Raw genomic sequence first — 27,251 nt, forward strand, 5'->3', positions numbered from 1 at the left:
AGTGTTTTTGAACGACGCTAAGATACGCGGTACTTGATGATGGCTAATTATTGATTTCTTTATTTCAGGCACGTTTTAAAAGCAACAGTCCCCCCGAAGATTGTACCAGCCCAGGATTTTCCTGACTGGTTGCTGCGATGCGTCCTCGGGCTGGACTTGAAATCCTAATGCAAACAATGACCCATTTAATGGCAGACAACAAAGCAGGACGACTGCTGCCTACACAATTAAACCCTGAAGCTGTCAGCAGCGATGCCCATTCTTGATTTTGAGCGTGCAACACCCCCTTCACCTGTATTATTTCTCTGAGACGGGAATTAAAGAGTATGAGGCCGTTTTTATGCCAGTTTACTAATGCTGATAGCACGACTGCTGTAGCATAGTCAGGTCACCTGATTAGCATTTATTATTAAACCGAGATTATACTAGGCATAATAGATTATTTTTTTTTTAGCACAGGAAAAAAAAAAAACAAAGAAACTTGCAGAATAACTATTATCTTCTATAGCTAAACTAGGACTTGTGATCTCTTCAGGAAATAAAGCCAAAGGAGTCGACTGATTCTGAAGTTTTCCATCCCAGCAACTACCACTGAGGAATAATTCAACTTTCAACTTCATGGACAAACCCGAGTGCGAAGTAAACAACAGCGTGACCAAGGATCTCTGTCCTTTGTGCATGTGCGTTTGAAATAGCCAAGCTTTTAGTGCAGAAACAGTTAATTACAGTAGTCTCTTTAATCTCCACAATCCCCCTGAGCAGCCTGGGGAGACGCACAGTTGGTGCGCTGCAGAGCTGCAGCTAAAATACAGAAACGAGCCCTGCCTTTCACTACGCGTTGTTCATTTAGCCCTGACAAGTGACACGATGCAACATGCCAACGTACAGTGACATTTCAGATATTTCGACATGGCTACAGAGTACCGCATTCCAGTCAACAGATTTAGCTGCAGTTTCACTGAGATCCAGTGACCTACATCCTTAAAGATACCTTTAGGTACCTAACCCAGTATTTTTAGTCCTGTCTTATTCACTTACTGTCTGCTGAGTGATTTTTAAATGCTGTCATCCCCACCTGCAAACATGTCAGCACAGAGCGATGCGAATGGGATGGGACCACAAGAGGCAGCGCAACCCTGGGCGCCGAGTCTGCGCGGGCTTGCGACCCACCCTGACCATTTATACAGTTATATACAAAACTGATCAACCGAGAAAAACAAACCGTACGGGAAGGAGAGTGCATTGCCATGGATTTGTAGTAATAGAATATTGGCAATTAAAATTGGAGTCTTCCCAATCGGAGAAAATCCACAACGCTTCTAAGTCAGGGAAATGAGAGACACACTATTTTGAATCTTCAAAAAGTAGATTTGGAACAGAAGCGGTATAAATATTGTGCGGACAGGCGCTCCCTTTGCTTGGCAACAAAGTCTAAGCTGATTTCTTGGGCGTGAAGAGGAAATGGGATCTTTTCAGCCAAAACCGTTATAAAAGCTGGTGGAAAAGCTGACTGTTGAAGGTGTGCACACTGCCGTACTTACGTTTCGGGGAGGCATGGGGGCTATCAGAAGCAATCTGCCTCATACGCGTGCCGTGGCAGCTGAGTGCCACCAGTCTGGAGATGATGGCGGTTTTCCCAAACCCGATGTTCCCGACGATCACCACCCCCCGGTTGACGCTGGCATTGGAGCTCTGCAGCTGCGCGTCGATCTCGTGGAAAACCCAGTCCCGGCCGACAAAGACGGACTCGGTGGTGATGCTGGGCACCTCGAAGAGCAGCGGCTTCAGAGAGATGTCGGGAGGTCGGTAAGGTGCGAAGCGTACTACAGAGAAGAAACCCAGGGAAAGAGCATGAACGTCAACGCTAACAGTAAAACTGCAGTTTGGGAATCGCTGTTTAATCTTCCTCAGAAATCTTTTTCATTGCAAGAGGTGAAAAAAGTACAAGCTTGTTTATTACCCACGGGTTTGTTGTTAAAAGCCTCTGGCTCGTTCACAGCATTTTCCACCAAAGGAGTTCAGAGAATTTTACAGGAGGAGGTCGTTTACAGCTGGGGAAAGGGAAGCTGGAAAAATAGAATTTCTTGCTTAAATCCACCATAATCGAAGGCCGTGCCACAGGCGGAACAGTCCGCTTTCCAAGGCAGCTGTCCCCACGCCCCTGTGACGTGGTACTGTATGTCACATATACAGATATGTCATAGATATAGAGATATGTACATATAGATATGGGTGTACATATATCTATATGATTTACAGATATGTGCTCACCTGTTCAGTACAATAAGGTTGGAAAATCTGAGTACTTAGAAGCGTAAAATCAGCCCAAGCAAAATTATTGCAGCTCTTTCGAAGTATGAAAATGAAACCAGACTGCCGGTAGGATTTTCCTGTGTATCAACTAAAACATTTTCTCTCTTCCCAAGCAAAAGCGGTGTTGCAGGCAACGCGAAGTTAACAAGGAGTGCGAGAAATGCCTCCCCAACAAATCACTATGCTGGTGCAACGCGAACATCTGAAAACGTGGCTATTGATCGTGTTACTTTTTCCATTTTCGTATGCATTAGACTGTACTAAAGCGCACAACTCAACCCAAACCTGCCTTGAAACTTCTTTCAGGAACATTTTGGGGGCGGAGGGAGAGGGTAGTTGCCGTTCTTTCCATTTGGCACAAGCTATCTAGGGAACGCGCACCTAAAAAAGAGTAACGACTCCGCACAGCTCTGGTGCAAAGATGCTATTAGCAAGATCAACTCATCTGGTGCGTTCTGCCCATGAGATCTGTAATTGGGAGATGACACGTATAAATCTGGGGGGGGGGGAAGGGAGAAAGTGATGGAAGCACTTTGTGTTGGCAGAGACAGTTGCTGGATCTTCCCACTTCATTGCCAAAATGGTTCCTTAATTAAAAACTTTCCGAAGGTGGCCACCAAGAGAGCAGGTGAGCCCCACTGCGGGGGAGGTTAGTCACACTGCCGGTTTGAGCTGCAAAACTTGAATTTTAGAACATAATTCTTTCAAGTCGGGGCTAAGGGATGTGGATGGAGCTACATCCGTGGGACACAATTCCAGACCTGGAATGGCAGCTCTGAACACACCTTCCAACTGCCAAACACGTATCGTGCTCGACACGCAACGCGTATTCAAACCCACGTGGAAAGCTCTGGAAAATGTGAGCTGTGGATCACAGAAGTTGAATTCAATTTGCTTTGAGATCATATGGTACGCTGCAAACGAAAACAACTGTACAAAATCTACGTGTCTTCATAGCGTATTTTAAAAGAAATCCCGTGAACTGCAGAGAAGCAGTTCCCTGAGCAGGCCTGCAAAGGATTTAAGTAAAAAACCTATTGGTTTACTCCGTGTTATCTCCTGGCATGATCACGCTCCCATCATTTACAGCAGCTGCTTCCAGTGGAGCCCGTTTGGTTTCCCTGAAGTTTTAAAAGCCCTCAGACACCCAAAAAGCCCACCCATCATTCAGCAACTGCTGACGGGTGTCGTTCCTTCGCCCGCTCACGCTCCATGCGGACGCGTGGGGGTGGTTTCATGCCCTCCCACCCTCCTGCTCCGGCCAGAAGTCCTCGGGGGGACAGATAATGCTATCGCAGGCTTTGTACCAAACTCACTGAAAATCGTTTATCAAATTACAACAGGGGAATGGCTTTACCTACGTGGGAAGAGGTTATAGCTGTGCTACAGTAAGATCAAACTGGAAGAGGGGAGATTTAGATGAGATCTGAGGAAGAAACTCTTTGCTGTGAGGGTGGTGAGCCCCTGGCCCAGGTTGCCCAGAGAAGCTGTGGCTGCCCCATCCCTGGAGGGGTTCAAGGCCAGGTTGGACGGGGCTTGGAGCAACCTGGGCTGGTGGGAGGTGTCCCTGCCCAGGGCAGGGGGTGGCCCTGGGTGGCCTTTAAGGTCCCTTCCAGCCCAAACCATGCCATGGTTCTATCATTCTATCAAGATCTTACTGTAAATATAAACACATGGGTTTTGAAGGGACCGGGGTGCTGTGTCGAGCCGGGTGCTCTGTGGATGAATCCGTACAATGACACCGGCGCCTGCTCCCTGGGACCCTCCTGAGGAACCACAGAACTGACGCCCACCGCTCAAGGCACCTTGAAATCCTCTGTAGACCTGACCAGGGAGCTGATCCAATAAACCAGAGCTGATAAAGGGGCTGGGACTTAATGTCCCATCAGATATGCCTGAGGAAAACAACTTATACTTAAAAGCATTAGGCATTTTGAACTTCCTTTTTTTTCTTTTTTTTTAACTGATACAGAAAAATGCTGCAGACAGGAGCTGTGTTTTTATTCCCACTTGAAAATGATGAATATGCTTTAAATTTATCCTAGGGTGGAGATGGCTTTTGAGTTGGCATGAGCTCACACGCAGCTCGTTTGACTCCCCTCGCTGGGGCCCGTCACGCGAGCGCAGCGGGGTGCGCTGGCACGGGAGGAGCAGAACGGCTGGCGGTGGGAGGCGACCAGGCAGCCCTGGGGCCGCGTGTCCCCATGTCCCCATCACAGCTCCTGGCTCTCAGCATCGGCAGGACTGATGCTCTTCCCACCGGAGGATGGCATATTGCACGAGCAACAGCACACGGACGTGGCAGAGGGAACCAGCTGTAGCGGCCCAACTGATGCAAATTACGCATTCCAGCAGAGCATTTGACGAGGGAAATATTTTGTTTCCATCACGCCACCAATACTATATGTAGAAAATTAAATTAAAAAAATAAAAAAAATTGAAAAGACTCCATTTGGAAAACATCGAGCTAAGATTTCTGCTTGATAAGCTACAGCTTTACTTCTGCACGCGTGTATATATGGGATATGTCGTGTTAATAAGTGAAAATGTACAATAATGCTCTTCTGAAAGCCAGAAGCCTAACAGGTACCAAATGGTCTTGGGGGCTGATGCAGAGTCAAGACTGATTAAATATAAAAGCTACGGGATCCAATGAACTCCTGCTTTACATGGATGGTGGAGACCTGGACTCAAATCTTGGGTGGTTTGTTGCCATTTCGGTCTCCCCGGGGGAAGACAGATCTTGCTGCCCAAAGCAAGCCCTGACAGGGCTAAGCTGCAGAGCCTGGGTACTGCCAATGTACTGAGAGGAAGCCCAGGTGAGATGCACTTTAATATTTATTACAAAGAAATGTGGCTGCCCCATCCCTGGAGGGGTTCAAGGCCAGGCTGGACGGGGCTTGGAGCAACCTGGGCTGGTGGGAGGTGTCCCTGCCCAGGGCAGGGGGGTGGGAACTAGGTGATCTTTGAGGTCCCTTCCAACCCAAACCATCCTGTGATTCTATGATTCTAAAAGAGGGGAGATTTAGATGACATCTAAGGAAGGAAGGTTTTACACTGCGCGTGGTGAGCCCCTGGCCCAGGTTGCCCAGAGAGGTGGAGATGCCCCATCCCTGGAGGTGTTCAAGGCCAGGCTGGATGGGGCTTGGAGCAACCTGATTGAGTTGAAGGTGTCCCTGCTTGTTGCAGGGGGGTTGGGTTAGGTGGCCTTTAAAGGTCCCTTCCAACCCAAACCATTCTGTGGTTCTGAATAACCCAGCATCTGCCGTGTCCTTCATTAAATAAGAACCCATAAATTAGCCAAATGTCTGAGTTTGTTTCCTTCACTCGCTTTAGACTGCAACTTCTTTCCAGAGTCATCTAAAACGTATACATCCACCAGGATGAAACCAGCACCTATTTTTCACAGACCGTGTACCTGAGAAGGTTAAACTATTTTTCAGCATCTTTAAGAAGTGTATGAAACCCTCCTACCCCAAAGGTGATAGCATTAAACACACATCACGAGGGAAAAAAAAAACCAACAGAAAATTATAAAAGCCAGTTTAAGGAAAACACGCAACTGCTTATGTTGGTAAATAACAGGCTGGGGGAGTCTGAGCTCCTCCAAAGTCCTCTCCTCCCTCCAAACCTCAGCTAAACACCACAGTCCTTCGCACCCCGCATCAGCCCCAATGCTTTGCTTTTTGGAGAAAACAAAATCACGACGGCAACAATCAGGACGTTCTAACACCATATAATTTGGTTGCCATCTGGCTCCTGCTCCACGGTACATCGCAGCCACCATCCTGCGCTCTGGGTCACAGCAACCCCGAACAGCTCCAAATCCCGCCGGCTGGAAGCAGTGAAAGCAAAAAAAACGCACTCACCATCCCATTAAAAACCTGCCACTGGTAGGAATACTTGTCATGCTCTTAGCTGTCGGGATTGCAAAATTAATCCCCTGGTTAAATAACGGATTTAACGAAAAATAGCAGGGACTGTCTCCCATTCGGTTTCTCCGCACTGGGATTCTGGAACGCCGGGAACAAGCCCGGCTGTAACGTGTCCCCCGACTCAGGGCCAGGAATCGCTTCGCCATTTCAGCCCAGTGCCAAGACTGGAGATATTAAAGTTAAACCCAAGTTTAGGGTTTCCAGTTGGAACGAAGAGCTGGTGATTACGAGAGCGCAGACTGAGGCAATTCCACACTAATATCTGGAACATGTAGTATTTTGGGGGAAGAACCCTCCCCTCACATATTCAATGAAATGAAAATATTTCCAAATAGCGGTGGTTTGGTTTTTTCACATCCTCGTCTTCTCCCCCTTCTTTCTAAAAATAGCACAGCACCTCAACTAGGATCAGAAGCAACTCCCAAAAAAATGGAAACCCTGCTGTTATTCTCATGCAACCTTCCCAAAAACAGGAGGAAGGAAAAAAAAAAGAAAAAAAGACACAAAAAGAAGAAAGAAAATATGTGGTGCTACATGGCTTTTAAAAGCGTGTCTGGAAAACAATTTGATTCTGTTCCTACAATAAAGTTTAATGTTTTGGATGCAATCACTGCAAATTACGAAGCCTTGGCAAGCTCCTCCATCCCAACATATGGAAATTTTGTCTGTCAAACTTTGCTTTCTTCGCTTACTGCCTGCTAATACATTTTTATAACTGCCTCACCCGCCAGTATGATTCCATTTTACAGACTGCGATCCAAAGCCACGCAAAACCACTTTTTTTTTTTTTCCTTCCAGTCGGGGGCTCGTTATTTGGTAGAAATCCCAACCAGGCTGTGACAGGTCGTGCTGGTGGCGCTGAGCAAAAACCCAACCTGCCGCCCTGCGGCTCCTGATCTCCTTCCCCGAGGACGGTGGGCACTTGCTCAAAAAACAACCCCAGAAAAAAAGAAAAGTTTAAAATACCGCCAACAGAACCCCCTTCTCCCTATGTATGAGGGAGAACAAACTGGCGTCATGGCACAGCAACGACCAGAAAAGGTCCCAAATGAGCTTTCTCGGCCATTTACTCATCTGTGCAACGACAAATGATGGGGAGGAAGCATTAACCTGCTGCACATCACGGTGACCGCTTGAGGATGCAGCCGAAGACCGTGCTCAGATGGAAGATGGAAGTTACAGGGGGGGCTAGAACGCCGAGGACGTGGGGTGACTCTAGCTGGAGCTGCCTGGGAATAAACAAAACCCTAAAATGTCAGCCCTGGCTCCTCTTCTCATTGCTAACGGCTTTTTTGTGGCATTTGCCAGGAAGAACCACAAAAAATTTCCCTTCTCTCAAAAGGCCTTTCAGAAGTCAAAGGGCTGCCTGAATAGCGGCACTGTGAGCGTCCCGACGAGGGACGCGTGGGGACGGTGGCTCCATGCCCCGCGCTCGGCTCCTGCCCCGCCGGTGCGCTGCGAAGGGGGCTGTAACCCTTTGCTTTTTGTGCAGGAAAAAAAAAAGAAGAAAAAAAATAGCAGCCCACCAACATTTCTCATTTTTTTAGAAACTATCAAAGTATCAGCCCTGCAGCGCTCAGAGACTGACAGAGGGCTGGCGGGGGAGCAATCAGGGAGAGAAATTTGGGGCTCTTTTGCAGGAATATCCCTGTGTGAAACAAGGATGGATGTACCTGAGGAGGAATAACCCCTCGCCCCAGGACAGGCTGGGGGCTGACCTCTGCAGAGAGGCACCTGGGAGTCCTGGGGGACAACAAGTTGCCCACGGGCCAGCAATGTGCCCTGGTGCCCAAGAAAGCCAATGGCATCCTGGGGGGCATCGAGAAGAGCGTGGCCAGCAGGTGGAGGGGGGTTCATCCTCCCCCTCTGCTCTGCCCTGGGGAGGCCACGGCTGGAGCTCTGGGGCCAGTGCTGGGCTCCCCGGTTCCAGAAGGACGGGGAACTGCTGGAGAGGGGACAGCGGAGGCTGTGGAGATGCTGAGGGGATGGAGCATCTCTGTGCTGGGGAAAGGCTGAGAGCCCCGGGGCTGTTCCGCCTGGAGAAGAGCAGGCTGAGAGGGGAGCTCAGCAACGCTCAGCAAGAGCTAACGGGCAGGGGGCAAGAGGATGGGGCCAGGCTCTTCTCAGTGGTGCCCGGGGACAGGACAAGGGGTAACGGGCACAAACTTGCCCCTGGGAAGTTCCATCTCAACAGGAGGAGGAACTTCTTTGCTGTGAGGGTGGCAGAGCCCTGGCACAGGCTGCCCAGAGAGGTGGGGGAGTCTCCGTCTCTGGAGACATTCCAACCCCGCCTGGCCGCGTTCCTGTGCCACCTGCTCTGGGTGACCCTGCTCTGGCTGGGGGTTGGAGGGGATGATCTCCAGAGGGCCCTTCCAGCCCCTGCTGTTCCCTGATTCTGTGATAATCCATATGAAACAGAGTTCAAGCACGTTAAAGCACAGGCTCTTCCAAAGAGTGCAACTACAGAACATCACGGGGGGCTGGGGGTGGGTGTGAGAACCTCTGTAATACCAGTAGTGTCTGCAGGACCAAGATGGGAACGCATCTTTACACCACGGCTCCATACAGCCTGTATCCAGCAACCGGGATATCTAAGTCAGCCCAGAAAAGGAACCCCAAAATGTTACACCAGCTCCCTTCTCTGATGACGGAGCAGCAGGGCATCAGCCAGCCAGCCACCACCAGACAGGAGGAGTAATTAGTCCAAAACTTCATTTATTTTCTCTCCCTGCCGATTTGGCCGTGCCACCAAGAAGGATGCTGGAAATAAAGACGACTGGTTCACATCCTGCCGGAGAGGCACTGCTTAACACCCGTAGGTACAACAGTCCTGCTCCAGCATTTTCACGAGGATGTGGACGAAGTGGCTGCAGCGGAAGGTCCCACCCCCGAGGGCCCGGTGAAACCCCGAAGCCACCAGCACGTTCCTACCTCGCAGGTCCTGCTGCGTGCGGGCGCCGGCCATGCTCTGCCGCGGCATTCGCAGGGACGTCCGCAGGGGAGTGTGTCTCTGCTCATCCAGGTAAGCCAGATCTTCTAAGTGGGCTGAGCTGGTGGCTGCCATGAGAAAGGAAACAACTGCATCACGCCTGGCTTTCACATCTCATTTCTTTTTTTTTTTTTAAGCAAATTTCATTTTTTAAGCAAAATACAGAGTTGTAACTGCATTGAGTCCATGCAGCTGAGATGAAGCAAGTCTAATTTCCCCTAGCAAGGAGTAAAGAAGTGTTTTGGTAACTCCTCCTCACGCCCCATCGGTATTTGCTCTGGTTTGGTCTCCTGTTGACATTCACAAATAAAAAAAGACACATGAAAAATGGAGAAATGGCGTCTCTGATTAAGTTCTCCCCATCACAAAACTTACTCAATCGTGTGCGCGCAAGGCTTGGCAGAGCCAGTCAACGTTTCCTACTACATAAAAGACAACTCAATAGCGCAATTTTACGCTGAAGTCCACAATCTCCTCTTCAATTATTTTAGAGTTACTTAGTTTGGATATTAACATTTATCTGTTCATAAAGCCAGAATTAGTGGCGGAAAAATTAAGCTTGCAACAGACCAGCAAAAATGCACGAATAAATGAGAAAAATGTTATCTGCACTAAAGAAGATAACTTTACTATTCCAACGTTACTTGCTCACGGGAGAATCTGGTTTTCTTTACAGTGCTAGATTATATAGGCATAATTTATTGGGCTCCGCTGAAGGTGCCGCCGTTAGGTGAATACGCATGGCTGGAGCAGAAACCGCAGCTAGAAACTTTCTCTCTCTCTCTCTCTCTCTCGGAAGCTGGCAGATAATACAGGGCAAGTTATTTTTTATTCCCTTCTTCAACTGAAGCAGGAAGATGGTCCCACCACCGGCCGAGCGACACCTCCCGAAGAGCAGGGCAATTCCTGCGGGGCAGAGCCACGAGCAGCGACCCCCGGGGCTCTACCCTGGGGAAAATACACCGAGAAAACCGGCAAGAAGCAGGAAGGGCACAACCAGCCTGATTTTGAAGGAATTTCTCTCCAACCCCCACGGCCTCAAGCATCACCTCGCACGCGGCACTTCCTACCAAGATGTGACATTTATAGCAATCGTTTTCGGCAATCTGTTTTTAAGCGAGGCTTTTTCCACAGCTGCTCAAGGATTACAAATATTTTTAAACTTGGATTTCATGATGGGTGCTGCATGGCTCGGTGGGAAATGCCTCCGGGCCGTACCAGAGGGGAATGACCTGAGTTAACACTGGCCACAAAGCTGCCAGCAATCAGTACAAGAACTAGTGATTTTTAGTTTTTTTATATGGTGACAATTGATGATTGGAAGAGAGGAGAAAACATAGTTTTAAAAAAACAAATCTGGATCACTTCCATCTGAATTCACCCTCTATTCTGCCACGTCAGAACCCTTTTCAGCCAAGTAATTCAGAGAACATTATAAAACGAAGGAATGAAAACTCCACTGCATGAAATAATCTTCCTGATTATAACCAGAAAACTTAAAAATAGTCTTTGCAGATCACCAGCTCCGCTCTTGTTCTGATAACCGTTTCCAAAACGCACATTAAACATTTATCGATGCAAATCGCGCTACGCAGTATTAAGCCGCTCAGTACTCTGTAGGCAATAGTGTTTGGGTGTTTTTCTCTCTTTAGTTTTTGGTCATTCACCACAACAAGATTATTATTTTAAATCGAACTAATTAATTAAATGGCTTCTTCAAAGACCGCCTGTGAAGCTGACATTAATTCTCCGCTGTGAGATGGGTAAATGTTTGGATACAGCTCTCTAGAGCAGCTCCCGGCACTGGACTCTGCATCCTTCCTCCTTGCCACCCAATACAAGAGTCAACGATTCAACAAAAGTCAAAGGCAGAAAATTTCAAAACTAAGAGAAACATTTTTTTCCATACAATGCCTAATGACCGCGTAAAAATCTTTACAAGATTGTGCTGCAGTCAAAAACTAAGCAAGATTCAGAAACTGTAAGAAGAAGTGGGGAACAGGGCTTTAAATTTGGCAGCAATTTTAAATGCTGTTCTTCAAATTGCCTGAACTCTCTCTATGAATTTTAAGAAAAAAAAAAAACAATAAAAGAGAGACAGACAGAGAGAACGGACACAAGGCAAACAACAGGAGTGAGGAAAAAAAAGGAGATAAACCCATCAAAGTCTGTTTTTAGAAGTCCTTCATGCTCTTTTGCTCTTGTAAAGTTGATTAGATGTTCACTGCGCAGGAGCAGATTAGGGCTGAAATGCTGCAATTAGAAAGCTGTGGCTGTAGCGCGGTTGGAGTTATTTTCCGTAAGCGCTAAACCCCTGCAGCCCGCTCACAGCGTCCCCAGCGCTCAGCCGCAGGTTTCCCTCACACCACGGTGGCACAGGCCAAGGAAACGTGCCTTTCACGTAAACACGTGTGGAATTCAAAGCCACTTTTTTGCAGTGTCACCGAGCCAGAGGATCTGCAGTGGAAGAGCAGATGTTCCTGCAGCAACAAGGGGCAGATCCAAAGTGTCCTGGGGGTGTCCAGGGAGATCCTGCCCTGGAGCCTGGTACCAGGCAGGTCCCTCCTTCCCATTTCAGCCTTCAGCCCACCATCCACGCACCCACACCTTAAGAGAATCCAAGAATGGTTAGAATTGGAAGGGATCTTAAAGATCATAGAATCACGGAATGGTTCGGGTTGGAAGGGACCTCAAAGATCACCTAGTCCTAACCCCCCTGCCCTGGGCAGGGACACCTCCCACCAGCCCAGGTTGCTCCAAGCCCCGTCCAACCTGGCCTTGAACCCCTCCAGGGATGGGGCAGCCACAGCTTCTCTGGGCAACCTGGGCCAGGGGCTCACCACCCTCAGAGGGAAAAATTTCTTCCTCTTATCTCATCTAAATCTCCCCTCTTTCAGTGTAAAACCCTTCCCCCTCGTCCCATGGCTCCCCTCCCTGCTCCAGAGTCCCTCCCCAGCTTTCCTGGAGCCCCTTTAGGGACTGGAAGGGGCTCCAAGGTCTCCCCGGAGCCTTCTCTTCCCCAGGCTGAACCCCCCCAGCTCTCTCAGCCTGTCCCCACAGCAGAGGGGCTCCAGCCCTCCCAGCATCTCCGGGGCCTCCTCCTTTAATTGATAATCAGCTCTTGTTAAATAAAAACCCCTTTCCACTGCGGCTGATTGTCAGGGAACAAGACAAAAAGCAGCCAGCCAGGATTGCCCACCGCCGGCCAGCGCATGTCGGGTGTGCTGGAAATCCATACCAGAAACAGCCCTAACTGATCCTGGGAGAGTTTAGAAAGGGCATATTCAGGCAAAGGAGAACCCCCTTTAAAAAAATTTTAAAAATAATCGAAGTCTGAATGCTTTTCTTTCATATTTGTAAATGACACTGCAGTAAGCTTATGCAGCCCAATTAATGAGGATAAGGATTATCGTCCTTTCCAGGCGTATCCTCTCCCCTTGAATGGGAGTTTTTAATGTGTCCCGCACACAGCTCAGCAGTTTTGCTGTGCCAAGGCTTCGTCGCATACAATAAACAAACTTGCCAGGCTGAAAGAACTACTGTTTCTTCGTGAAGACACCACACACTGTCGTTACCGAGTTCTGTTAAACGTCCTCCTGACTTCGGGTCAAGTTACCCTGCTGAAGCTGCTCCTGCTTCTCTGAAGAAAAAAAGGAAAGAAAACAAAACTCCCCATATATTGGACTTGTTCCTAAATATATATGTATAGGAGAGCGTGTGCCTGTGTCTATATCTATATCTATATATATCTATCAGCTGCTGAAGGACAACATTTCCTCCCTCTAAATTCCATACCGGGTCCTGCTCCAGTCCCGTTTTAATTCTATCAAGCACAACCAGAGCCATCAAGGATGACCAGAAACATTATTCTTGATGGTAATTTCATTTCTTTATAGAAGATGATTCAATGGAGCAACGAACTGCTAAAAGCTCATTTTTCCAATTTATATAACAACAGTTAAGCCCCCAAATTATTTCCTCCCTAATTACTCATCAACAAAAAACTAAAATAATTTTTTTTTTTTTTTTTTTTTGAAAATTCACATTAGTCCTTGAATGGAGAATTAGTTTTACAATATGATCATTAGCCAATTTGTTTTTTACTTCACTCCTCAGGAAAACACCCTGATAGAAGCCGATCCTGTGCGCAGCGAGAAAACACTGTGCGAGGGACACGCTGCGTGCCCAAGAAGCAAGCCCTGCAATGCTCCGGGGCAACAGGCTGCTCCTGTTAATTGCACAGGATTTTAAACGCCCCGTTGTTATCCCGAAGAGGCGCAGATCATCCGCCGTACGCAACCCCTACTGCCCAAACCGCGTGTGACCCTCAAACCGTACGTGACTTGTTTTAGTTGACTGTTTCGGAAGCATCGACTAGCGGCAGCTCCCCGCCAGCGCGCAGTGTTCTTACATCCGCGCTAATCGTCTTCATTTAGAACTTTGCGGATAAAAACTCGATGAAGAGACCCGCGGGGGGAGCACGCCCAGGTTTTGAAGCCCAGTTTTTCAAACTCTCTCGGCTGCTCTGGCCCAGCACGGCGTCTCCCCGCTCAACACATCGCCTGCTTTCAATGGAGGCTGAAAACCAGCACAGGGATCTTCTTTACTTTGCCATACTGGCAGTTCTGCTTTTTTCTTCCGAGAAGGCTGCCGTTAAGGGCTTTTGTTGGGGGTCTTTTCTCTTTTTTTTTTTCTCCTTAAGTCCTCAAAACCAGCTTTTATAATAGCTCCTGATGAATGGAGTCCTGTGATATTTCATCTTTTACATAAAAGCCACAATTAATAGATAAAGAGCCGAGTGCCTCATTCACATCAGTCCCATCTCCTCCTTACTGCCTTCTTACGGGCTGCAGGATTCTCCGACTTACTTTATGCAGGGAAAGGTTTTCAACATGAAAGCCAAGATTTTTGGAGCCCAAGTGATGGACAACTGGTCACCGCAGATGTTAATGCCCAGACGGACTCTGGAGACATCCTTTGAAAGTGGTTTCTAGACCGCGTCCACCCCAGCTAGCAGCTGGAAGGAGGGTTCCTTCAGGCAACCCTTCACGGAAACTTCATGGTCGTGGGACTCATGATAGGTTCCAAGGAACGTAATTTTGCCAGCACTTGCCGAGTTGTGTAATTAAAAAGCTTTTCTAATGCAAAGGGCTGAACAATCTTTCAAAATTGCATTAATTATGTAAGATGGGTTTTGGTCAGCAAGACCAGAATGAAGCCTGGGAGATGTTCTTCACACTCCCCCAATAACTGGGGTCTACAGAGGGACAGCACTCGGTCTTTTATTACAAAGCAAGAAAAGACGCTCAACTCTGCTTGCTCCAAACCAGCAAACGGCAAAGGCACAACGACCCGGCCGTTCCGACGGCGTCCCGATGGCATTAATTGCTGAACATTTTTCGAGTCCCTACAACACGCATGCAGCCTCCTGGAAGAAGAATTGTTTTGTTTCCTGGGACGAACTGCAACCCTGCCGACGCCTTTTATTTTTCTTTCATTTCTTTGAAGAGTCTGCAGTTCCACCTCCGTCCTGTCTGGGAAACGAGCAGCCGGCTGCCATCCCAAATGTTCTGCAGGGGTGGACTTTGTGCGCTGCCAGAGAAGAGCAGGACGATGGCCAGTGGCCCCATTTATTGTCGGTCCTACAAGAAGCGAGGAGTTACTCCTCAGCAACCCAACGCCTGGCTCTCTTCCCACCTTCATCATCATCATCACCTTCTACAGCCGCAACCAAGGCGACTCCTACATGGTGTCCTGCAGTCAGCGCGAGCTGCCAGATTCATTTCACATTTTGCCACGGGTTATTTTTGCAATTGTCGGTACAACTATCCGGCCGTTTCTCGGGCTGATGAACCGAGATTTATCTTCCTGATTGAGAACGGAGGAATAATGAAAGAGATCTAAGGCCAGAGGAACCAGAAGTAATTTTTCCCCGAGAATATCCTTCAGTACTTCAAAAATTATGCAAGACTAATTTATCTTAGAAAATATAACACAAAACGGTTGAAAGCTTCCCCTCAATTCTGAACCTGATCCTACGCAATAAGACACGGTGGCTGCAGATAAAACACAAGGGAGAAAAAAAAAGTACCTCCTCAAAAATAATATTTGCATACCGCCAGCACAAATCTCCCAAGGAAATGGCAAACAAATAGTGGAAGATAATTCAGTTTCAATGCGCTGTTTGAACAACAAACACAAACGGACCTGACTGGAAACTGGGGTTTGGCAGTGCAAGGAGGGGGTGGGCTCTGCCGCCACGTCTCCTGGGGGACACGGGGACAAGGGGGGGATCCTGCTCCCATCCCAGTCAACGGCTTCAGCTTGCCATGACTGATGAACGGACCAGACTGCATTATTACAAGGAATTCTCCATGTACCCCAAAATCGGATTGCTTACAGCTGTATTAATAAACATGCTTCAGATTTAAAGACTTAATTTTTGGCCGGGCACCTGGTCTCAGTTATCAAGAAACAGCCAACCACAAACAGGACAACGCTAAGTTTTGGGGTTTATCCGAAGCATCTTCATTTCGTCTCCCTCCTTGGGATAATTCATATGAAGAGCTGCATCTCATTCCAAGTTTATCCATACCTCATAATGAAAGCAAAAAAAGGAAAGAGGCGGAAATTGTTGTTACCGCCCATTGCAGGGCTGGCGGAGAAGCACGTGCTCCACGGCAGATCTCGTTAGAGCTTCCCTTCCCCCCGTTGCAGTGCGGTTCATTTAACGCCACGTTTCCCTCCGTGCTATTTTCGTATCGGTTCTCTTCCCCGGGGCAGAGTTGAAGGTATTCTTAAAAAGCTGCTGCTCTGCTTCCCCCCGCGTGGCCCCCAAGGGCTCTCACTGCAGTGACCCGTCGCCCAGGTTGGTGACCCTGCACCGCATCGACCCCTCTCGCCCCTTTACATGACCTTTCCTGGACTCTTCCAGGGCAACCACGGGACAGAGGGAAATCCAAACATATTTCATATGAAACCCATTTTTATGACCACTTTCTTCCAATCACTTTCATCACCTGCTCAAATACCGCCACCTGACTGTGCGTTTTTCTGACCTGCAGAGAGAGAGGCGTTCGCTTTTCTGAGCATCGCACTTTTCAACTCACATTTTAGAACCTTTCTTGTACTATTAGCTTGGTTTTTTCCCTTGTGCGGTGCACCAGAGGTAGGCAAAGTCCGCCAGACACTCAGATCTCTGCCAGAAACAGCCTCAGAGGACCAGCTGCCAGATACCGGGACACAGGATGCTCCCTGAGATAAACCACTGCTCGCTGTCCCCCAAAAAGACATAATTTATAGGCAATTATGCAAATCCTGCCTTCACCTTCAAAGACATACTCTTCTAATGGGTAAAGAATGTAAAGTTAATAACTAATAATATATTGGCTGCTATTTCATATTCTCCAGGAGGAAAAAGAGAGGAGCTGGTATTATATAAAGGCCTTTTAATTCTCTATTAACATTTAAACAGACCCTATAAACCATGCATGTGGTCTAAATAACACAAGATTTCATGTTCCATTTCACGGGTAATGGAAATAGGACGAGGCGTTCATTGTCTACACGAAATGCGACCTTTCCTAAGAAATCCGGCTTCATTCAAAAGATCTGAATGCCCAACTCCCGTGCCAAGCCTCTTCTGACCGTTGGGACGAAAAATGTTGAAGTATATAAACCGAATTATTGTGCGTGTTTGCCTGGGGTGGGGTAGGAAGAAAACATAGTCGAAGCTTTCGGTTCCCGGGAAAAATAAAACAGCAAAGCGAAGGGATTCATACGGCGCTGAACTGTAAAAGCCAGTTTTGAAGAATTACTGGAAGACCCGAGATTATTTTCATAGGGTTTTCTCTTGGATCATAACCTCTCAAAAACTGCAGCCCTCTCATTTCGAAGCACACACCATCTCTCCCAACAGCTCAAAAGTTCCGCACCACACAGAAGCAAAGATCACTTTTCTTTTTTTTTTTTAACTTTTGGGGGGTTTTTTTGGAAAGAATTTTCCTACCAACTCCTGACTCTTCTCCCGAAACTGTCACCCAAATGACTGCAGAACAGGTAAATGCAATGAAAAAGGGCATTTTAATTGCTTTTTTGGTACTTCGGTGCTACCGTCGGTGCCCTAGGTGCGCATCAGGCCAGCATTACGGCCGGTGGACGCACGGCTGTGGGCGTGTTGGTGAAACACAGAGATTTTTCCATATCATCATCCCTAACATGGACACTCATCACCTTGACTCCAATGCGTTCTTCCTTTCCATTTCCTGCCTTTCTGTTTGGTTTTGTTTTTTAAAGCTTCAAGATTTGGGGTTTCAGTTGGAACTGGTGATTACCGGGTTACGCTTTCTGAATGCCACCCAGCAAGAAAAATTGCTGCTAATACTGGAAGAATGAAGCAACGTTTCCTTGTGCTGAAAAAGCCGCGGTCAGGAGAGGTAACGCGTACCTCCCAACCCTTGTCTTGGCTACGTAGGAAGGGAATTTGCTTAATTAGAACTAAGAGAATTTTTAATCTGCCTTTTTGTGGGTGTCTCCCCCCATTACATTAATCCAGTATAACGCAGCATTGGTTAAACGAAAGGAAAACGTGCGTTAATGGATTTGAGTTGCACCATTGAGGTTAACAGAAAATAGAATCACTTCCCCGGGTGCAAATTATTTAAAGTACTACTCTAAAATCCTGAAATGTCAACATGACTGATTGCGGTTCTAATCTGATAATACGCTCCGTTTTACATAGTTGGGGATGGAGTTTAGCACAATAGAGCGAGTTTTTAAATAAGTGTAAGTATAAACTAGATTTTTACAACTCTTTCCCCAATAATATGATCATCATGTAAATGAAGTTGTCTCAGATCACCGAGGTCAGTAAGATTACAAGAATTTACTCCAATTTAGGGCCTCAAGAGGGGTTTAACGAAAGCAGCATAACAGCAGGGAAACGCGGCTGTGCCCATGCGGAGGTGTTGGGACCTCTCAAATGTGGCGAGTACAGAATTTAGCTCCAGCGAAACATCGCATTTTCCCCTTATTTTCCTGTCCGAAGTGGCTGAAGAGTTATGCTAAAGCTCTTCAGAAAATTCATCCGTCTGACCTTAAAACTTTGAATTCAAACAGCGTAACTTTGGTAAAATTACAAGCTGCCATATGCGCAACATTAAAAATCTTCGGTAAAGCCAGGTAAATCTCCATTTCCGAGAGACTATGAGAAATCGAGGCCAACATCCACGAAGGGCTCCCGGTTCCTTGCGTCTACCTGGAGTGGGATATGGTGCAGTTGTCAAGATAAAAAGCTCTAAAACCCCTTCGTTCCAGCTGGGTTTATGCAGTTCAGCTGACAAAAATCTCAATCTCTCAGGCTGCGCTGTGGCAACGAGTGTTCCCTCCAAAGGTAAGAGGAATACGTGGAGGGAACCACTTCCCTTTTTGAACCGATAGGGACTTTATAAGTAAAATGGCAGAAATAGTATGAGCTAGAAAATATAAAAAAAAAAAAATCTTCAGATTGTTAAAAACCCTCGGAATTCCAGAGAGACATAACTAAAAAATGCTGAAAGAATATTCAGCTCCCCCACCCTGCGAGAAAAAAATGTGCACGAGAAATGCTAACTCAGTAAGGTCTTTAAAAGATTCCCTACGGAGATCAAAAATACCTTTTCTATATCAAAAGACAAAGAAGACAATACGGAGCCAGGCCGGGCTCCTCGCTGCATTTATAAAGACAGTCCGCGAACGGGGCACGAAACCAATTTCAGGAGCTGAATTGCATTTTTAGCTTTGAAAAGGCTTGATGAAATTCGAAGGTGGAATGGACTCAGCACCTGAGCTGCCCCCGCTGACTTTCAAGGGGGGGCTGGCACTAATTTAAACATAACTGAGAGCTGTTAATGTGGGAAATTAGGAGAAAAGAACCAGCAGCTCCGGTCCCTGAATTTCCTTTATTTTTTTCCTCCTCAAACACGGTGTTAGTGCATAGTGACTATGCTCACATTTTGCTTAATTTTCTTCTAATTTATGATTAGTGCTTTACCTCGCAGCCGAGCTGTGAGCAGCCTGTTGTCTGCAAGTTACGTGTGACCCGGAGGGGGAGACCTTTAAGTTCTCCTGCCACTGCACGAGGGATCATTTGCTCCGTCCCTTCTGCAGCCCAGCTCCCCTTTCTCTTCCCAGTCAGGGTTTTGCCGTTCTCGCTGCCCTTCACAGCTGCTTCCGACTAAATACCAGAAAATTGCCGGCCGGCGTCTGTCCTCCGTGCAGGAAGGCACTGGGTACGGCTCACCATATGTGCTCCCACCGAGCCCACGGGAAAGACACGCTCTGTCTGCTCCCGCAGCCGGGCTTTTAAAGAACCTCCTATGCCATAGAGGGTAACCCAGGCATCCCAACCATTTGCCAAGACCCAGACGTGCTCTACCAAATCTGACATCCCACTTTGGCATTTTACGGGACACGAGAGCCTGCAGTGTTGTCGGTTGGGTTGTTTTTTTCTTTTTTTTTTTTTCCCCAAGAGAACTATTTCCCCAAAAAAGTGCTTTTAACTATTTCTGAAGAAATATTACGCAACGAAGCGCAAGACGAGATCAACAGGTGTTGGAAGAACCGCTTCCAGTTGTAAGCCGTCGGGTGAGCGAAGGGCTGCGTCACAGGGCAGTGAGGGCTGTTTGTAAGCCTGCTGCAAGAAAGAACATTTTTGTGCCGTTTTGGAAGATATTCAGGGAGAATCTTAAAAAAAAAAAAGAAGAAAAAAGAAAAAAAAAAAGCCACAAGGTGTAAGCGCTGCCATGCTTTGGTTCCCAAGAATAGACTGGTTGTATATCAATTCTGCTGCTTTGAAAAAAAAAAAAAAGAGAAGAACAGTCTGTTTTAGCAAACGTGTGGTTTCATGATTACCTTCAGATGTGGAATACCACTAAAAGAATGGCAGCTTTCCGCCCCGCTCCCAGCCACGCTTTGCCTCCAAACTATCGAACTTGTGGCTCAGAATTAATACACGTGTTTTCTGGCAGGTTAATTTTCATGGGGATTAGTCTATTGGTCTGCTTTATCAACCGGCTACCCAACGCGTAGCGCTGGTGCAAGGACGTGGAGTTGGCAGACGGCACAGGATTAACTCTTTGGGCAACGGCACATTTTCCAGATAGACCAAAATCAACCATGAAACTACATCTGGGTTCCCTCTCCCATCATTCAAGTACACAGACCACGAGGGTTAACCGGTCTGGGGAAAAAAACCATACTAATCTGTTACCTAGAAAACACCATTTTCTGGTGCAATGAACTTACAGGAGGTAACATGTCAGCACTGGATGATAAAAGGTCAAGCCAAATCTTGTGTTCTTGTCCTTAGTTACTATCACAACGATTTATCCTGGGATATGAAGTGTGTTAGCGGACATACTACTTAAAAGCAGCAAAATCCCCACAAAACAAAACCAGCCGGAAGGAAAAGGTGTTCCCGAACCCTGCTAGGTAGTTTTCTCTTGAAACAGGATTTGTCTCTAAAGGCACCAGGCACGCGACTCCCCAGGCCAATCACACCGAGACACACACACGTATTTAACCCTATGGTACCTGGCCTGCCCTGATTTCTCCGGGAGGTGTTTACGCAGTATTTATGAGAAAGGAACCTAAAGCAGCGAGGCTGCGCAAGCGGAGTTTCCCACTCTTTTCCCATCCCCTCTTTCCATTCTGGCATCCCGGGCGTTTAGTCTCTCAGATGCACGGAGCACGCCGTGGCGGCACCTCCATGCTCAGGGCACCCAGATTTTCGCATCTACAAAATCTCGTTTCTACATTGCTTTTAGGCCCGTGACTGTCCAAAGTGGGATTAAAAAGGAAATCTGATGTAGTTACGCAACGCGGCCCGGGCTGCCCAGAGATGCTGTTTGAAGAGCCAATATCCCAGTCCGCGCTCTCCGGAGCCGGCTGCGGGGGGAATCCTGCAGGGGCTCTCCAGAAAGACAAAGACTGCATTTCTCCATGTGTCCGTACAGACAGACCACCTCCACACGACATTTAACCCCAGAGAAGTTACCCAGCCAGAAAAAAAATACAGGGCAGCAAAGCAAAGGAGAATAATTCCAGGCAAGCAGCTTTTCAGCAAAGCTGTAATATTTTTTAATCCTCCCTCTTGTTTCTGCCCTGCCGCTACCAACTTCAGGGGGAAACTCAGCAGGGTAAGACACGTCACAGCATCATTCAGGAATCTTTCGAACAGCAGACATGAAATTAAATGAAGGAAACGGTGATGTTACGCCAAAACAAAACATTTCAATCATTAATTCGCAAACCCCAGATGCTGCGAAAGCCAAAGCAGCGCGTGGACACCCGTGTGCTGCGACGGCCAGGGCAAAGTGCACCAAGAGCAACTTCTCTGCCCAGAGGAAGCATCGTAATTCTCCAAACTCCAAAGTCCTTAAGATCTTTCAGAGAAGATCAGACACTCCATTTCAGTTATAACGAATCCTTTGAAACAGTAGAAACGGCTATGATGCCTTGGAATTACATGGTACCTTAAACCCGACATTATCTGCATCGTAACGATAGCAAAGAATCTCTTTCTTTTTTTTTAAAAAAAAAAGTATTCTCCAATAATCTTACAGTTGTACAGTTTTGTAAAAAGAGCGCCCACAGACTGCTGAAATAACCATTAAACACCATCAAAACCAGTTTTCCCCACAGGAATTTTCCATTTAGAAGTGGTAAATCAAATGAAAAGACAATTTTGTCACATTTAATGATGATGACTACAGAAAAGAGAACTCTCTTCGGATAATGAGAACATGGAAACGGCTGTGACACGCATGGACTGTGTCTCGCTCTCACCTAAAGGCAAAAGTGTTGATTTCTTACCTGCTACTGAATTTGGCCGCGGCATAAGGTAAAGAGGAATGGACTGGACTGACTGGGACAAGACGGTCTCCAGGTTCCTCTCCGGGATCTTGTTGAGGCTGTAGGTGGAAGCCGTCATGTTCTCATCCACGCGGTACAAGCAGGAGTCCATGCTGGACTTCTGGGACTGCCAAGGTTTCAGGTTTCCTCCGGATCCAAGTTCTTTACTGCTCTCCCCTCCATACTTGGTGCGTTCCACATTTTCCGAGTAGCTTGTCAAAGTGGCTTTGACAAAGGAAGAAATGATAAACAAAATGAGTAACGGAGGAAGAATTGCTCGCACACAGGCTGCTCTACACCGGCTTGTGCAATGCAAGAGCCAGAAATGATGTGCATCATATTTTCCACATTCACATAAATCAGAGATTATGGAATTTAGTTTAATGATACTGTTTCTGCTTACTCCTTCTAAAAGAACATTTAGGCTACAGTGTTTTGGCTCATACTGTTAAAAGCCATTTGTAATCACAAAGAGCATTAATAATTATGTGCAGCATTGTATTCGAATACGCAATTCGAGAAAGAGCAGAAATTATTAAGGAAAAAACATTTTCAGTGCTTCCCATATCTTTTAATTTGCGTGGCAGTTACCACCTTTTCAGGGAACGTTCGTAGAAGTTCATAACCTTGCAATGTCGATGCCGAAATGCCATCGGCGCCGAAAGCCCCCCCCGACGCACGCGAACAACCAGCTCCCGTGGATTAGTTTGGTTCAGAAGCGGAACCCAATATCTCATGTGAGTGACGGCAGGTTTTTACGAAGCTTTAACTGTAATCCACACATTTTCACTTATCTCATTTCATTTCACAGGTCGGGGTTGTTGCTGTATTGACTTTCACATTGGGAAGGGACAATACTCTACTCATCCCCCCCACTAACATCTTCTCCCCACTGGTATTTTCTCCTCTGGAGGCCGGTGCCATTATCCCTGGCCGTACCTCCCTTCGGGCTTTTGATTTTCCTTTCATCTTCAGTCTCGCACACATTCGTTCAAGGTCATATGCCAACCTCTCAGGTATTGGGAGAAGGTCCCAACACCCAGAACAGCTTCTCTTGAGTGTGACAAACTTGCCTGCTCCCTAACTTAGGGGGCAAAAAAAGAAAAAAAGAGAAAAGAAAAAAAAAAGAAATGACAAACCAGATTTCATTACCCTCTCATCGCCCCAACCACGCACATTTCCACTGCTGTTCCAAGCCCTGAAATTCAACTCGATCCTGAATATTTTGAAGCGACAGACATGCCCTGTGCTCATAGATCTACTTGCTAAATCCACTGAAATCCGTCATTTTCCCTTATCGGGGGTAAATACCTTTCCCAGTCCAAATTCTCTGCTAATTTCTGTGCCATCTGTCCCTGGACAGAACAGCGTGGACCTACCGTTCCTTGCTGGCGGCACAAATCCCCCTGTAACGTCTCCGCAGCCTCCTTGCCTTCCCGAAAGCCAATTCCCAAACCAAGGGAGATGCTGCCTCGGTAACAAACAACGCAGCATTTATTTTTATATCAATAAACACAAATAGTAAACTACTCCGCAGACTCATATGCTTTTTCTATGCCAAGCTGTAAAAGAAAGCCGCCTAGAGAAGAAGTTTCATCCAAAGAGCACCTAAAGGAAGACGCAGTTTAACTGCAAATGGGGAAGGGTTATTTCATTTGGTTCTCTAAATGCATCCAGAAGAGCAGAATTACATATTTTAGCCTGTTGTTTACATGTTGAATACAGGAATGATTTCCCTGCCTAACATTAGGCATTCCGTTTAAATTCTCCGAAATACCCAGACAGACCTGACAAAATAGGCAAGTGATGACTTTCCAACCCAGGGGCTCGGGACGGCTCTGCTCACCCAGGTGCCAAGCTTAATTACGCATGTTAAGTGACATTATAATAGGAACTACAATTAACTGTTACCTCTAAAATTACAAAATCATCATTTAAAAAAAAATTAAAAATCAAGACCCGTAATTCTTACTGCGCCTGTTCCATCCCGACCACGCAGCTTCGACCTTCACCCCTATTTCTGTCGGTTTATTTCTCAGTATTGGGTTTCTCAGCCGTGCAGTGGGATCAGTATCTTCGTATCTCATCAAGAGTTCCAAACTTTAGTTGTTTGTAACATATTTTGAAATTTAAAACCAACACACGCAACTGCTAAGAAGCAGCATTCGCTTGTTGGCATTTAAACATAGGTTTGCTGTCAGGTAAACACACTTACACCTTAGCACTGGAAAATAAGATAAAAACAAGAAACAGATGTTCACAGGCTTCTCTTGCTCCTTCAAATCGCTAAATATTGAGAAATACGTTTGAAATGGTTTTCTAGAAAAATCTCCATTTCAAAGTCGGGGTCTGCAGTGCCAGGCATACAACGTTGCCTATTTAGAGAAAAAAATAATCCATTGATCCATTAAAAATCATCAATTTTAAAAACCTATCTCAGTGTATCTAATTAATCTTTGTTGAAACACATCAGCAGCTGCAATCAGTCATCTTCCCGTACAGCAAACTGGGGAAAACCGAAATAACTATGTGTCAAAATAAGTTTTCTCTAAACGAAGCAACAAAAAGAGAAGAAAGAGCTAATAAATCCTGCTGGCCCTTTTTTTAATTGTCAATTTGTGTTCATTTTAAACATAATTTTCACTGTTTTACACTAAAGCTGTTTTATGTGCAAACTCTTCACTGAATCAGGTATTTAGGATTGTTCCCTGCGGATTAATTTACCTTCTGAACAGCCCTGAATGATATAAGTACTGCTGCACAGGCTGGAAGCGATTGCTCCATGGACTTAATCTCTCCTATGAGCTATTTTAAACCAAACCAATTTTGACTTTATTTAAAAGGCAAAAGCGTCAGGCCAGCTACGAGCCAGCAACACGAATCGGCGCGCAGAGCACGGCTCCGGGGGAACTAAAGCTTACCCACCCAGAGAGATGCTCCGGAATTACAACTTCGCAGTCAAAATTCGAGAAAGCAACATCTAATTTCAGAACAATCCCATCACCTGCACCAAGGGAGGCTGATGCAGCCCGATACCCAGGGCTAAAAAGTTGGTAGTGCTTGGATACAAAGGAAGCGCAAAGGTCTGGTCAGCCCTGAAGGGGTCAAGCAGTTACAGAATCCCAGAATCCCAGCCTGGCCGGGGTGGGAAGGGCCCTCTGGAGATCATCCCCTCCAACCCCCGGCCAGAGCAGGGTCACCCAGAGCAGGTGGCACAGGAACGCGGCCAGGCGGGGTTGGAATGTCTCCAGAGACGGAGACTCCCCCACCTCTCTGGGCAGCCTGTGCCAGGGCTCTGCCACCCTCACAGCAAAGAAGTTCCTCCTCCTGTTGAGATGGAACTTCCGATGTTCACTAGATGACCGTTGTAGGTCCCTTCCAAGTGAAAACATTTTATTATGTTGTATTCTACTCTACTCTATTCTATTCTCATTTTCCTTGGGCGGAAAGAACTTTATCTCAGTCCCCAACAGGATCAAGCCCATCAATACCCACAACCTGAAGGAAATCGGCAAAATAACATTCTTTCTGCAAGTTTGCCATATTCAATACCCTGAACTTTCCAGAGGGTGTTCCAGGCCAGGGTCTGTGCTCGTACGCTTCGGGTGTGTGAATGCAGCTCCCCAGCACGCGTTGGCCCCCGCGGGCGATTAACCGTGCTTTGCAGCAATAACCTCTTTGGGGGGTTGCCTGGGGAATGAAGCCCCCCCCCCCCCCCCCGGGGATGAATCCTACCCACAGTCACAACAGGACTCCTGTTGCATCATTAATATATCTAAATTATATCTACGTGTTAAAAATATTCAGGGCCTTAATCCAGATGCAGAGAAGGCGACTGAAATGGGCAACCGCGGCTACAAACGAACACGACGACATCGCTGCCCGTGCTTCTATTGGCAAGCAGATTTATATATATATATCTCTATATATATAAAAAATACACAATGAGAGCACCAGAATATCAGATTATACTAAAAATTGGCTCTCGCAGTAAGATTCCTTCTGATATTACTACTTTGGTTAGGTTGAACATCTAACCCACAAAACAAGTATTTTGTGCTCGTCCCTTGAGCTCTCCTACCTCCGCAATTCCCAACTATGACTCCGGCTAACCCAGCCGACGACCTGCGGAAAGGAGGTCCCCACGGTGAAAAGCCCCCACAGAGCCCGATTCTACGTGACATTTTTTCAACTGTGTCACTGCTAAAAGCGGCTGCAGGAGCTCGCATGGACTCGGCTTAACCCGCAGGCCAGAAACCCACTATCTGAGGGTTTTCATCACTGGGAACATCTTGGCTCGCGGGACGCGCTCGGGGTTTGCAGGATGAGGGGTGTCACACCTCAGGAAAAGGAGAACCCCCACCCCCGAGGGGGCTCAGAGCATCCCTGCCACGGGAGACTGGACAATGACAATGGAACTGTCACACTGGCGGAGATGACAGAATTAACCCTTTTGTAATACGAGGTTTAGAAAAGAAACAAATGGTCCTTCAGACAGTGCCAGAAGATATCTTATGGGTCCCATCAATTTTTTCCAATGGGGGGGGTGAGGCTCAGGCTGCCCAGGGAAGCTGTGGCTGCCCATCATTGGAAGGGTTCAAGGCCAGGTTGGACGGGGCTTGGAGCAACCTGGTCTAGTAGTGGAAGGTGTCTCTGCTCACAGCAGGGAGACTGGAACTAGGAAGGTCCCTTCCAACCCAAACCATTCTATAATTCTACGATTATTAAACCCAAAGATACTTAATTAACTGAAAGCTCAAAAAAATGCAACCTCTTAACAGATAGCATGCTCTAAATTTGGGAAAGATAAACTGATGACCTCTAATCCATCAAAGAGCAGGAATTTTTGCCTTAAGCCATCTGCTGAGAGGTAGATCTTTCAACCACGGTCTCTAACAGACGACACCCAGCGCAGCAGTACGTGATGGGACACGTTAAGCCGCCACGACAGGAGCACGCAGGGATGCGAGAAGGGCTGCAGCGATGCCCGGAGAGAATGCGCTTTTATGTGAGGCTCTTTTCATCCCTGAATCCAGCCAGAAAGAGTAACCCCGGTGAAAAACAGCAGAACACTGCAGTGCCTGGTGGGCTGCGATGACACAGACCACGGCGCGTGTCGGTGG

The 27,251-nt window shown here is 47.0% G+C and overlaps 1 protein-coding gene across 7 annotated transcripts in view; it reads right to left on the reverse strand.

Annotated features, from left to right (window-relative positions):
- The window catches only part of TANC2 (tetratricopeptide repeat, ankyrin repeat and coiled-coil containing 2), a 331,215-nt gene that overhangs the window by 72,756 nt on the left and 231,208 nt on the right, over positions 1 to 27,251 (reverse strand). For all 7 annotated transcript variants that reach the window (XM_063354919.1, XM_063354924.1, XM_063354921.1 and 4 more), the window contains 3 exons: positions 22,090 to 22,353; positions 9,180 to 9,305; positions 1,542 to 1,823 (listed from right to left, as the gene is read on the reverse strand). In XM_063354919.1, coding sequence (XP_063210989.1) covers positions 1,542 to 1,823; positions 9,180 to 9,305; positions 22,090 to 22,353 — 672 coding nt within the window. The remainder of the gene's footprint in view (positions 1 to 1,541; positions 1,824 to 9,179; positions 9,306 to 22,089; positions 22,354 to 27,251) is intronic.

Source organism: Chroicocephalus ridibundus, chromosome 17 (genome assembly GCF_963924245.1).
Source record: "Chroicocephalus ridibundus chromosome 17, bChrRid1.1, whole genome shotgun sequence".
In the NCBI taxonomy this organism is placed as follows: Eukaryota; Metazoa; Chordata; class Aves; order Charadriiformes; family Laridae; genus Chroicocephalus; species Chroicocephalus ridibundus.